The 12218-nt window shown below is 50.4% G+C and overlaps 4 protein-coding genes across 9 annotated transcripts in view; 2 read left to right on the top strand and 2 right to left on the bottom strand.

Annotated features, from left to right (window-relative positions):
• naxe (NAD(P)HX epimerase) overlaps positions 1-912 on the top strand; it is a 4813-nt gene extending 3901 nt beyond the window's left edge. For both annotated transcript variants that reach the window (XM_037975787.1, XM_017440623.3), the window contains 2 exons: positions 127-274; positions 496-912. In XM_037975787.1, the coding sequence (XP_037831715.1) occupies positions 127-274; positions 496-695 (348 nt within the window). In that variant the 3' untranslated portion in view covers positions 696-912. The remainder of the gene's footprint in view (positions 1-126; positions 275-495) is intronic.
• A 1078-nt stretch (positions 913-1990) lies between these two features.
• scn1bb (sodium channel, voltage-gated, type I, beta b) lies at positions 1991-5968 on the bottom strand. The gene is made up of 6 exons (XM_017440617.3): positions 5328-5968; positions 4561-4727; positions 4168-4408; positions 2762-2903; positions 2393-2467; positions 1991-2315 (listed from the first exon to the last, which is right to left on the bottom strand). The coding sequence occupies exons 1-5, from the start codon at positions 5386-5388 to the stop codon at positions 2398-2400; spliced, it is 681 nt and encodes a 226-aa protein (XP_017296106.1). The 5' UTR covers positions 5389-5968; the 3' UTR covers positions 1991-2315; positions 2393-2397.
• Positions 5969-6800: 832 nt separating this feature from the next.
• zbtb22a (zinc finger and BTB domain containing 22a) lies at positions 6801-10201 on the top strand. 2 transcript variants are annotated; one of them, XM_017440622.3, is made up of 4 exons: positions 6801-7014; positions 7834-8088; positions 8188-8923; positions 9056-10201. In XM_017440622.3, the coding sequence occupies exons 2-4, from the start codon at positions 7882-7884 to the stop codon at positions 10021-10023; spliced, it is 1911 nt and encodes a 636-aa protein (XP_017296111.1). In that variant the 5' UTR covers positions 6801-7014; positions 7834-7881; the 3' UTR covers positions 10024-10201. The 2 variants fall into 2 exon arrangements, with proteins under 2 accessions (XP_017296111.1, XP_017296110.1); XM_017440621.3 differs by having other exon boundaries at positions 6802-7014; positions 7871-8088.
• A 902-nt stretch (positions 10202-11103) lies between these two features.
• The window catches only part of mbpa (myelin basic protein a), a 5728-nt gene continuing 4613 nt past the window's right edge, over positions 11104-12218 (bottom strand). For all 4 annotated transcript variants that reach the window (XR_005233192.1, XR_005233191.1, XM_017440619.3 and 1 more), the window contains one exon: positions 11104-11687. Coding sequence is in view for 2 of the 4 variants with exons in the window: in XM_017440619.3 (XP_017296108.1) it covers positions 11637-11687 (51 nt within the window). In the remaining 2 variants the exon portion in view is untranslated. The remainder of the gene's footprint in view (positions 11688-12218) is intronic.

The raw sequence follows: 12218 nt of genomic DNA, 5'->3' as shown, positions 1-12218 counted from the left end.
CTCACCTGCTCACCTGTTCACCTGCTCACCTGCTCACCTGTTCACCTGCTCACCTGTTCACCTGCTCACCTGCTCACCTGTAGGCGGGGCTAAAGGACTGATCCCTGCCGTCTGTCTGTTTTTCAGGCTGAAGTTATCGATGAAGTTTATAATCTGGTGGTGGACGCCATCTTTGGCTTCAGTTTTAAAGGTTCCGTTCGGGAACCTTTCGGTTCCATCCTGGCTGAGCTGAAGAAGAGCACGGTTCCCATCGCCAGCATCGACATCCCGTCAGGTCAGAGCGCTGAAAACTAACAAAATAAAACTACTTCCTGCGCAGGTTGTACCTCTTTAAATATAAATAAGAACCGAAAACAGGAAGAAGAACGTTTAGAGAGAACAAGAGATTCTATTTAACTGAGCAGCAGCTAACGGCTAACGTTAGCAGAACAGCAGCTAAAGGCTAACGTTAGCAGAACAGCTTTTTGCTGACTCTGGACGTCTTTTATTTTGAAGGTTGGGACGTGGAGCAGGGCAGTGCCGACGGCCTCCAGCCGGACACGCTCATCTCTCTGACGGCGCCGAAGAAATCCGCCTCCTTGTTCTCCGGGCGGTACCACTTCCTGGGCGGCCGGTTTGTCCCGCCCTCTTTGGACAGGAAGTACCAGCTGAACCTGCCTCCGTACCCCGGGACGGACTGCGTCCTGCAGCTGTAGAGACCCGCTCTGTGTCCACAGGTCCCGGTGATCCGGACTTCCTGTAATCTGTTCGGCTGGTTCTGATCAGCTGTTCTCCAGCTGTTCTGCAGCTCTTCGGCTGATTTCTGATTTCCTGTAAACTCAGGAATCTGCTTCAATGTTGGTTTATTTGCTTTTTCTCCAAACGTCATCAACCAATGAGAACCTGAGAATAAAGGAGAACCGTTCTGCAGAGCAGGTGTTTCTGTTGAGTCCTTTATAGAATCGGGTCGGTTCCGTCAGAAGAACCGGCTGAAAACAGACTACGGAGATATGAAAACTAGAAAAAGGACTTTTATTGTGAAAAAACAGAAGCTGAAACATCAAAAACCAGCAGGAACAAAAGTAACAAAAGTTTAGCTAAAAGCAGCTAAAAGCTAAAGCTAGGTTAGCTGCTTGTAGCTTTCAGTATTCTTCTTCTTCTCCAGCAGAGATCTGGGACTCGAGGACAGAAGATCAGAGTCAGTTCCTTCAGAGAACCATGTTCTAGATCAGGGGGTGGGAGATCCTGGTCCTCAGAGCTGAAGTTCCTCTGCTCCGACACACCTGACCGGAACCACGGAGAGCCTGACAGGTTCCTGCAGAACATGAGGCAGGTGTGTTGGAGCAGAGGAACAGGGTCCACACCTGTTCCTCTGCTCCGACACACCTGACCGGAACCACGGAGAGCCTGACAGGTTCCTGCAGAACATGAGGCAGGTGTGTTGGAGCAGAGGAACAGGGTCCACACCTGTTCTAGCTGCAGAGTGAAGGTTCTCCGTCAGGTTCCTGCTGCAGAACCTTCAGTCTGATCAATCATTCATCTGAGTTTCAAACCTGCAGCGAGGAGCGTCTGTCTGTCTGTCTGTCTGTCATCTTCATTAAATGTCAGGCTGTCAGATAAAGTTCTGGTTCTGACCCGGGTTCTGACCCGGGTCACACTGAGGCCTCGGTGGATGTTCGTCTCTGAGCTTCTGGATGATTTAAATCATCTCTGCTGCGTTTTAGAACTGAACTTGAGCAGAGAGAACGTTTATGAGAACCACCTCGCCGCCATGACACCTCGCCGCCATGTTTGGGAACATTTAAATCACTGAGCTCCAGTCAGGCTGAAGGAAACAGGCTGAGACGGTTCGAGGTCTGTTCACCAAATAAAGTCGGTCCGTCATTCATCGTCTGAATTATAAACCTCAGAAGGCGGGCACACGGCGGCAGCCATCTTGAGAAACTGGAACCTAAATTAAATTAAATTAAATTTTTAATTAAATTCATAAAGAAAACATCTGGACGTTTTCTCCATTTATTACATCTTTATTAATCACTGAATGTACAGCTAACACTGAATATTCTGTATTCATTCATTCATCAGGAAAAGTCTTTCTCTCCGTCACGCAGCGCTGAGCACTCAGACCTGTGACTACATGTGGGCGTTTCTGCTTCCAGCTGGCTCATTGATGCATAATGGGGCTTTAAAGAAGTGCACGACATGCTCTGACAAGCAGGAGACTATATACAGTGCTGGTTCCATGCTCTCTGTACATCACACCCAGGCTCCAGGTGAAGAGGAGATGTGTGGCTGGGTCTTCGTCATGCAGGAGGGACGATTTCCATCCGTGAAGCCTGAGGACACAAACGGCAGCGTGAGCCCGACCGCCTCCCTGCAGGGAAACGGACGACGGGGGGCGGAGCAGACTCACCTGTGCTATTCTCCCACCTGCACACCTGCACAGTTATCTTTGCTCTCCGAGGCGATCGCTAAATATTCCGCGTTTCTGCAGAGAAACGAGAAGATCGAGCAGATAAGAAACTTCCCCGGTTTCTTTAAACCTTTAAATTATTAATCAAAGTTCAAAGCTTTAAAGTTTAAAGTTTTAAAAGATTTTCATTCATTCATTCATTCACTCATTCATCTGCTGGACAGAAACATTTCTGCTGAAGCTCCTCAGATGTTTAAAGAACCCCTCAGGTCCAAACATTAAAACAGGATTTAACTGCTTCTCAGCTACTACCACTTCCTGTCTGCCAGCACCGACCAGAGGAAACAGGAAGTGAAGAGGAAGACTCACGCCGCCTCCCGTAGCGCCTCCTCGCCGGCCGCCGCGATCTTCCTGTAGCAGTAGATCATCTCGATGAGGAGCCAGACCTGCAGGCCGATGATGGAGACGTACATCATGACCTCCGACACGATGGACGCCGTTCCTCTGGTGGCTGCAGACAGGAAGAGAGATCCGATCAGACGGAACCAGACAGGAAGTCAGGAACTCCAAACAGGAAGTCAGGAGATCCAAACAGGAAGTCAGGAACTCCAAACAGGAAGTCAGGAACTCCAAACAGGAAGTCAGGAGATCCGATCGGACGGAACTCCAAACGGGACACGAGGTCCGAGACGACCCGTTTCTTTACCGCAGCAGGTTCAGGACCTTCTGGGACCTGGTTCTCTGCTGGTCTGGTTCCTTCAGGCGGTTCTTTGTGTTCTAAAGGAGTTTTTTCTGCTCTTCAGAAGCTGATCTTGTCTGAGTGAAGCTTAAAGAAACGGATCTAAAACGAGTCAGAACCGCCTGAGGAGAACCATCAGCTGATGGATTTCATCAGAACCTCCTCCTTTCATGAAGTTCTCAGCTTCAGTCCGTATATTTAGATTATTTTAAGGTGCTTCTAGTCTTTGACTCTTGTTTTCTTGTTGTTTTTCAGCTCTTCAGGTCTGTTTTCAGCGCAGTGAGCCCCCTGCTGGCCGAAGACTGTAACAACCAGCTGATTTTGGTTTTTTTGCAAGGACTCAGAAGAGAAGAAGTTTGTTTCATTTCTGGCTGCAGGAGAGGAAATAAACTCTCCGAACGCTGAGAAGAATCAGCATCTTTAAGCTTCGCTTTAATCCAAAAACTGCAAGAAGTCCTGGGAAAATAACATCCAGGTCATCCGGAGAGAAAAACTCGTCTGTTTGTTTCATCGTGAATCAGAAACTGACTGAACATCTGTCTCATCCAGATGTTAAAGAGTAAAAATAAAAACTTACTGTTTAATGTCTGAATCTGGAGCTAATATCTTGTTTTTTTAAGGCGCTGCCATGTTGTCTTTTTGGAACCAGAGTCCAGAAAAGTCCCGCCCACAAACCCTCCCAACTGGCTGACAGCCTGTCAATCACACGGAAACACTTTCCTTCGAGCTTCAAACAGAACGTCCTTCAAAACTAAACATTTTAAAACCAGGCAGGCAGCTAAATCAGCAGCTGGCTGCAGGTAAGATACTGACTGACCACAGCCACAGAAGCGTGACTCAGCTCGCTGACGCTGACTCAGCGAAGAGTAAACGTTTCAGCTGAAGCGCTGACTCAGCAGGACTGTGATATTAACCCCTTCATCCCTGGACCAGCTGGGATCCAGATGTTTCTGCAGCTCAATCTTTATAAGAACAGATTTCTTTCTCCTCTAAATTAAAAGTAAACACGAGAGTCCGAGACCCGGTTCTGCGGTACCTTTAGCCACCACGGTGAGGTGGACCACCTTGTCGATCTCGTCGTTGTACTCGTACTCGTTGTCGTAGGACAGGATGCGGTTCAGGAAGCAGCGGTAGGTGCCCGAGTCGTTGAAGGTGACGTTGAACAGGTAGATGGAGGCGTCCTGGATGTCCAGGCTCCGTTTGCTCCCGTTCCAGTCGATCCGGTCCATGAAGAGGTCGCTCTCGATGGTGGGACCGTTTTCGTTGTACGAGTAGATCTGAGTCAACCAGCAGAGACAGGAAGCGTCAGTGAGAGGCCCCGCCTCCCGCCTGCCGATCGGACCTAAACCTCAAACCAGACTCCAAGGACAGACCCAATCATCGGCCGTGTCCGCGCAGCAGCAGCTGCTACAGCAGGACCAGAACTCACGGGGAAGAAGTCGGGTTCTCCTTTGGGCCGGAAGTACCACTGCACGGTGGCGGTTCCCGGCACCTCGCTCCTCCTCTTGCAGGAGATGCAGCCCAGCTTGAAGCCTTTTCCCGCCACGGCCTCGGTGTCAGAGTCCACCTCCGCACAGGCGCCATCGCTCCGGTACACTGCGAACAGAACCGGGTCAGAACCGGGAGCAGACTGTGAGAACAGGAACACTAAAAATAATCTGCTGACATCTTTTATTTTATTAGAACCAAGATCAGCTTTCTAAAACCTGCTGCTGAGACCCTGATGACCCTCAGGAGGGAGGGGAGGGAGTTTAACCTGCGTGTGAGTTCAGCTGCAGCAGTTTAACCTCGGAGGAACGTCTTCAACAGAACAGACGACCAGCAGAGCTCCACAGATCACCGTCTGTAAACAAATTCTGCTTAAAGCTCTATCTGGCAGAGAAGAAGCCAGATGTGTCTCCTCTGGACCATAGAGGTCAGCCAGCCTCTCTGATGGTATGGGGGTGCATTATTAGAACAACATCTGCTCCCATCCAGAATGGGCCAACCTCAGGTCCAGATGTTTACAGAAACATCTGGGCCAACCTCAGATCCAGATGTGTACAGAAACATCTGGGCCAACTGTCGGCGGATTCAGAATGACCCGATTTTCTCCTTCAGACGTTAAATTTCTTGTTTCCATCATTAAATCTGTAAATAAAATCAGAGTTTAGGATTCAGGATCTCCTAAGCTCCTCGGAACCGGAGCTGACTCACCGAACACGGAGCAGAGCAGAACCAGAACCAGCAGCAGCAGCAGGTGTGCAGGAAGCATCATGTCGGGAAGGTTCGGAGAACTGGACCGGGTTCTGCTGGGCTTCAGGAGCAGTGCATCGGTAACGTGCTACAGGAGGACTGGAACAGACCCAAACGGCCCGGCAGAACCACCTCACGTCTTTGGCGCAGGTTCGGATCCAGAGGTTCTGGCTCGGTTGTCCCTGAGGTCTGAAGCTGGGCCCGCTGTAAGGAATCTGCTACAGGTTCGGCTACACGGACCGGTTCTGGGTCAGACGGACCGGATCCGGGCCGGATGACAGAGAGAGACCGGGCCTTCGTCTGCTCACCCCGTGCGCGTGGAGACGACGCTTCATCCGCGCGAGCAGCGCACATCAAAGGCGCGCGGACGGATTCCAGCAGAGGACAACAGAAGCTGATCAGCAGGATCGATCCGATCGATCTGAGAGCTTCTCCTGTTTTCCTGTTCCTCCGTGACGTCACAGTTCCCCCTCTCAGCCTGCTGCAGATGCACTGCGGTAAAAACTGCGCGCGCGCGTGAGCAGGTGATGGAGCGATCAGGTGACACGCGCTCGGGTCGGTCCTCAGCCCGAGATCAGAGCAGAAAAACAGAATCCTTTAACCGAACCGAACCCGTCCGAGCCGAACCGAAGCGTCCAGTCAGCAAACAGCTCCAGGCTCGTCGTCATTAGATCGGTTTTCAGCCGGAATCCTTTTATTTTATTTGTTTCTGACAAAAACAAACAAAACAGACAAAAACAATAAAACCATTATACAAAATTAAATGTGATCAGTTTAAATAAAGTGGCTTTTCCAGCTGGACCTGGTTCTGAGTGGGCGAAATGTTTCAAAACCAGTGAAATTCCATTTTTCCGCTTTTTTCCAAAGACACCTGAAGGTTTCACGGCCTTCATCCTGTGTTTCAAAGACTGTGGGGTTTGTTTGTTTGTTTGTTTGTTTGTTAGATGTGACTTCAGCCATAAACACAGTAAACACAGGCTGTTTGTGAAGAAGAAGAAGAAGAAGATGATGATGATGATGAAGATGATTCTGTGTCCAGAGGACGAGCTGCCATGATGCTGCTTTCAGGACAACTGGGAAATCTAAATCTTGGGTGGGCTGCATTCACCGGCAGCTGGCAACGTGGGATTTCTGATTTCCAGTTTGTTAAAAGTTAAAGAAAACGACAAAAGAAATTGAGTTTTCTTATTATTAACCGGAATAAGGTTTATCAGTCCCAACTTATGCACTTAGTCATCATTAAAAATAAAAACATTACCTGCAGTAAAGTTATCTTTCTTACGTTTGCTTCAATAAAACACGAAAGTCATTTCACTGCATTTTACCTCGTTTATTTTCTCATTTATATTACTTATATACTTTTATGCAAAAATACACTATTTAAAGACAAGCAACAGAACAAAATACGTGTTTTTATTTTTTCACTTGAAGCACAAAAAATGTAAATGACGCGAGTTTGACCTTTACTTTTACTTCCGAGGCTCATCTAAGGCAGCATTAGCTTCTCCTAGCTCGATTTTAACAAATATCTGCGATTTTAACACAAACTGGCGTAAATATTTCACATCTGGAAGCTACGGGTCAAAATGTCGAACTGTGAATAAACAGTGACATCTCCTGGAACAGTAAAAAAGTCGGAACAACGAAGGTAAAGTAAAAAAAGCAAGAATAACGAAGCTAACTGTTATTAGCGGAAGCTAACTGTTAGCGGCTAACGCGTTAGCACAAAGCAGGAAGTGAAAACAGACTGTCAGAAAAACTAAATATTAAATGTTTAACTGGACTTCTTCACGCAGCAGGACATGTTAACTGTTTATTTATTAAAGGTTAAGATGATTATCAGCAGGAGGTTTATTTAAGATAAAGTTTGTTCAATATTTTAAACACATCTGTGCAACAGAAGCAGTTATAATATGTCACAGAGTTATTATTTAACAAAACCTGAACCAAACTGTAACACCGGGTCCAGCTCCTGACCCATCAGAACCTGGGTCCTGCTCCTGACCCATCAGAACCTGGGTCCTGCTCCTGACCCATCAGAACCTGGGTCCTGCTCCTGACCCATCAGAACCTGGGTCCTGCTCTTGACCCATCAGAACCTGGGTCCTGCTCCTGACCCAGCTGAACCTGGGTCCAGCTCCTGATCCAGAACCTCCTCCAGCAGCAGAACTCTCAGTGGGTTCCTGGTTGTGGAGGAGTTGTGGCCCACTCTTCTTTCCAGCGTTGCTTCAGCTCAGCTCTCTGAGGTTCTGGTTCTGGTTCTGGTTCTGGACTGTTCTGTTTGTCGGACAGATGGCCTCACATCTGACTCCAGAATCAGCCCAAACCATCAGCCCTCCACCACCGTGTTGACAGCTGCAGTCTTGTGGTTCCTTCAGAGGAAACTGAGGCTTTGAATGAATAAATTAAATGACAGTTGTTTATTTTTCCCACTGTTCCACTTTTGTATGACTCCTGAACCCATCAGCTGTGACGGGTCACCTGTGCTGTTCTGGTTCCGTCAGTGTTCCTCACCATGGACCCGACCTGCTGCGGTTCTGCGGCTCCGCCCGGTTTGACGGTCCAGGTGTGTTTCCCCGGCGCCCGTGCTGCTGTTTTGGACAACCTGAACCGGCAGCGGGAGGAGGGCAGGCTGTGTGACCTGTCCATCCAGGTCCAGGGTCACGTGTTCAGAGCCCACCGCTGCGTGCTCGCCGCGTCCTCGCCTTACTTTCACGACCAGGTGGGTTCAGTCACAGGTAGCGCTCACAGACCCGCGTGAACCGCAGAGAGTCAGCTGCAGGTTACAGAGGAGGAAACGCTGACTTGAATCTTCTTCCAGGTTTTACTGAAGAACGTGACGACCGTCTCGCTGCCCTCGGTCATGGACCCGGTCGCCTTCGAGAGCGTCCTGAGTTCGGCCTACACGGGCCAGCTGAGCATCGTCCACGACGACATCGTGAACTACGTGACGGTGGCCAGCTTCCTGCAGATGTGGCACATCGTGGACAAATGCACGGAGATCCTGAAGAGGCCGCGCTCGTCAGGAGAGGCCGCCGCCACCGCCGCCCCTCCCGGCTCCGCGTCCCGCCAGCAGTCGCCGAGCAGCACCGACTGCCTGTACGCAGAGAGGGAGGCCCGGCGGCGGGAGAGGAGGCCCGACGCCTTGCCTCCGTTAGCCACGTGGAGACGGCCGCAGCAGCTGGGGAGGTGGGGTCGCCCCCGACCCCCTTCGGAGCTGCACTCGGCCGACTCTCAGCTGGACGGCCTCCAGGGCTACGGAGAAAATAAAGATTACTCCTGCTGCGAGGAGGCGTGGACATCCAGCCACGCTAAGAGCAGCCCGTCGGGTCAGGACGGAGCGGGTCAGAACAACCGGCACCACGGCGGAGACGCTCTGAAGCAGAAGGTCCGATTCCAGCAGCGAGCAGCAGAAAGACTGATGGACAGGACGAGAGACAGCGATGAGACTCAGGAGGGGAGGAAGAGTGAGAGGAGAGGAACTGAGGCTGACGAAGGAGTCGGAGAGGAGGAGGAGGAGGAGGAGGAGGAGAGGAAGGACAGAGTCACACAGATGGGTGAGTCTTTCTGTAGCTGCTGACAGTTTACTTCCTGTTTCTGTTTGTTAAACCACCTCCAGGGACAGCAGGACTTCCTGTTTGCACCTCAGACCTGAGACATTTAGGACACTTTCACTGTCTCTGCTGCAGACTTCCGCCCGGCTGACCCTGAGGGACGCGCCGCAGGGAGGCAGAGCGTTGAGGCGATGAAGGACAAAGTCCAGAGGGCTTCTGTTGGAGGTGATCTGTCCTCTGACCCCCCTGGACCGGCTGAAGGACCTTCAGTCTCAGGCAGGCTCCAGTGGCAGACCGGACCCTGGTCTCAGGCCGAGCCCAGACCCCAGGAGGGTGACGATGACGAGGAGGAGGAGGATGTGGACTTTGAGTGTCTCACAGACGGCGCCTTCAGCAGAGACACGTACGATGAGATCGAGGACGGGACGGGTCAGGTCTCCCAGAGGTCCCTGGTGTCTCCTGACTTCAGCCTGGGGGGCTCAGAGGGGACGTGGACGTCCACCGGCGGGGGTCAGGGAGGTTCTCTGACTCCAGCCCCCAGCCATCACCTGTCCCCGTCGTCCGCTGCGTTTCCACCTCCTCCATCACCCCCGACACCGTCCTCCTCCTCCTCGGTGTCCCTCTCTGGCCCCGCCTACACCGGGAAAGTCCACTTCTGTCACTGCGGGAAGGCGTACACCCTGAAGAGCATGAGAGACCGCCACGTGAAGATGCAGCACCTCAACCTGCGTCCCTTCGGCTGTCCCGTCTGCACCAAGTCCTTCAAGATGAAGCACCACCTGACGAAGCACCTGAAGACGCACGGGGGGCTGCGGCCGTACGAGTGCGGCCTGTGCGGGAAGAAGGTGGTGTGGAGGGACAGCTTCCTGAGACACCAGGCGCGGTGCGAGAGGCTCGCCTCCAGCAGCGGCGCCGCGCCGCCGGACGGCTTCGGGTTCGATGAAGGGGAGGGGTTTGTCCCGACGGGAGCGGTGAAGGTGGAGGAGGGGGACTTCCACAGGGACGGCAGGATGGGTGGACTGTTGGACAGCGTGTCCGGGATGGACAACCTGGACTCTGGTAGTCACGTGTTTAAAGAGGAAGCAGCTGAGAGCTTCAGTTAAATCTTCTTCATTTTATATTTTTATATTTAAACAACCGCTTTCTTCTTCTATGGTTTTCTTTCTGCTGGATGTAGACATAAACGTTAATTTGCACACAACTCGTTAAGATGTGAAGATGTTCTTTGTGTTTAAAGTATTTATTTATAAAATGTTGGTAATAAAGTTTTTTCCTCCTGGATGAAGAGCCTCACTGATCACTTCTCACATGGTGATGATGTCATCGCTCGTTTTATTTGGTTAAAATGTTCATAAAAACACAATTCAGTCATCTGAAAATCTTCAGTCAACAACTGCTGCCCCATTATTTATAACCCTAACCCTAACAACCATGAAATTAAAAAAGATGATAAAAAAATCCAGTGATTGGAATCATTTATATCAAAGACCTGAAGGAATGCATGTCACCCGCCGCCGTCTGTCCGTCAGGAGGATGTTGGATGTCTAACGAGGACGACTCTTTATTTAACAGTGAGACCAAATGTTCTCCTTCATCTGCAGACGCTCTGATTCTTGTCTCACCGTCAGACGATCAGCTGTGTGTGTGTGTCTCTGTGTGTGTGTGTGTGTGTGTGTCTCTGTGTGTGATGGTGTGTGTGTGTGTGTCTCTGTGTGTGATGGTGTGTGTGTGTGTGTGTGTCTGTGTGATGGTGTGTGTGTGTGTGTCTCTGTGTGTGTGTGTGTGTGTGTGTGTGTGTGTGTGTGTGTGTCAGAACTGAGTTTAAGGCCAATCTAACTCAGTCTTTAACCCTATCCGGTCAGGAGGAGCTCAGCTTCAGCAGAAACGTCACAAAGTAAAGTTTCTTCTGACCGAGCTGTTAAAACCCTGAGGAGGAAGATGAAGAGGATTAACTTCTTCATCTTCAGGGAATCAGTTCAACATGAGCTCATCTTGAGTCGGTAACCGTCTCCTAATGAGGAGGTAATCCGGTCCTAATCTGCACAGATTAATCCTGTGTGGGTCCTGCCTGCAGTTTGATCTGTGGAGGTCTGAGAAGACAGAGAAGAAACCTTTGGGTTGGTGGACGTCTTTCTCCTGACTTCATGAAACAAATCAGAATAAAGTGAAATAAAGACCAGGAAACAGATGTTGACACATTTATTTCCAGAACTGTTATCAGTTAGATGAAAACAACATTTAACTCAGGAGAAATATTTATTTACAGTACTGTTCAGGATAACATGAGGAGAACCGGTGAATCCAACAGGCCGTGGTCCGGTTCTGTCCCCGCTCTGTCTCCGTCTCCGACCTTTAAAAACACTTACTGTGACCTGCCCCCCCACGCCCGACATCGTCCTCGTTAAACAAACCACAGCAACACGTCAAAAACAACAGACCCACTGAGTTTTAGGACAGATTCCAGTTAGGAGAGCATCGTTCTGCACGTGGTGACATTAAACTGAAGCTTTAATCGACACGAAACAGTTTATTGTTCTGTGAGAAACAGGAAGTCAGGCCTCAGACAGAAGAACCTGCAGACAAACAGGACTTTCCACCAAAAGCTTCTCGTTAGTGGGTTAAGACTTCTTGAGGTTGGGAGTCATGCAGGTCCGGGTCTCCTCCCGGTCCGGCCTCGGGTCCCGTCAGGCCCGAGCTCTGGTCCTGGGCGGAGAGCTCAGAAGATGGTGCTCCAGCGTTTGGGGGGAGGACGGGACTTGGCTTCTCCCTGCAGACACGAAAGGGGGAGAAGTGATGAGAAGAAATCTGCAGGTACTGGATGCAGTTTGGAGTTAAAGACTCGTGGATCGTCAGGATGGAGACGATCCACACTGGAAACCTGGAGGCGGGAGGTGTTTCCAGGAGTGGATCGTCAGGATGGAGACGATCCACACCTGGAAACCTGGAGGCGGGAGGTGTTTCCAGGAGTGGATCGTCAGGATGGAGACGATCCACACCTGGAAACCTGGAGGCGGGAGGTGTTTCCACCAGTGGTGGAAATTAGCACCCACCACCGGTCAAATGCAGGTAAATATTTGAAGTGGTGGGTGAATTTGATCAACACACGCCACTGTGGCAGGGTGGCAATTTAAACAGAAAAGGTGTTATTTGTCCTCTTGACATATAGGGGGCAGCAATGTGCTCGAGTTGCTGCTAAATGCAAGAAGGAGAAAAGTTTAGCCGACACTCTTTACCAGTTGGTGGCGGTATTGATTCCTTCAGTTGTTTACCAACCACCAATAAAAATCAAGAAGAAGAA

Source organism: Kryptolebias marmoratus, linkage group LG5, assembly GCF_001649575.2.
Source record: "Kryptolebias marmoratus isolate JLee-2015 linkage group LG5, ASM164957v2, whole genome shotgun sequence".
Taxonomy (NCBI): domain Eukaryota; kingdom Metazoa; phylum Chordata; class Actinopteri; order Cyprinodontiformes; family Rivulidae; genus Kryptolebias; species Kryptolebias marmoratus.
Note: the sequence above shows the minus strand (reverse complement) of the source record. Positions and strands in the feature narration are given on the sequence as shown.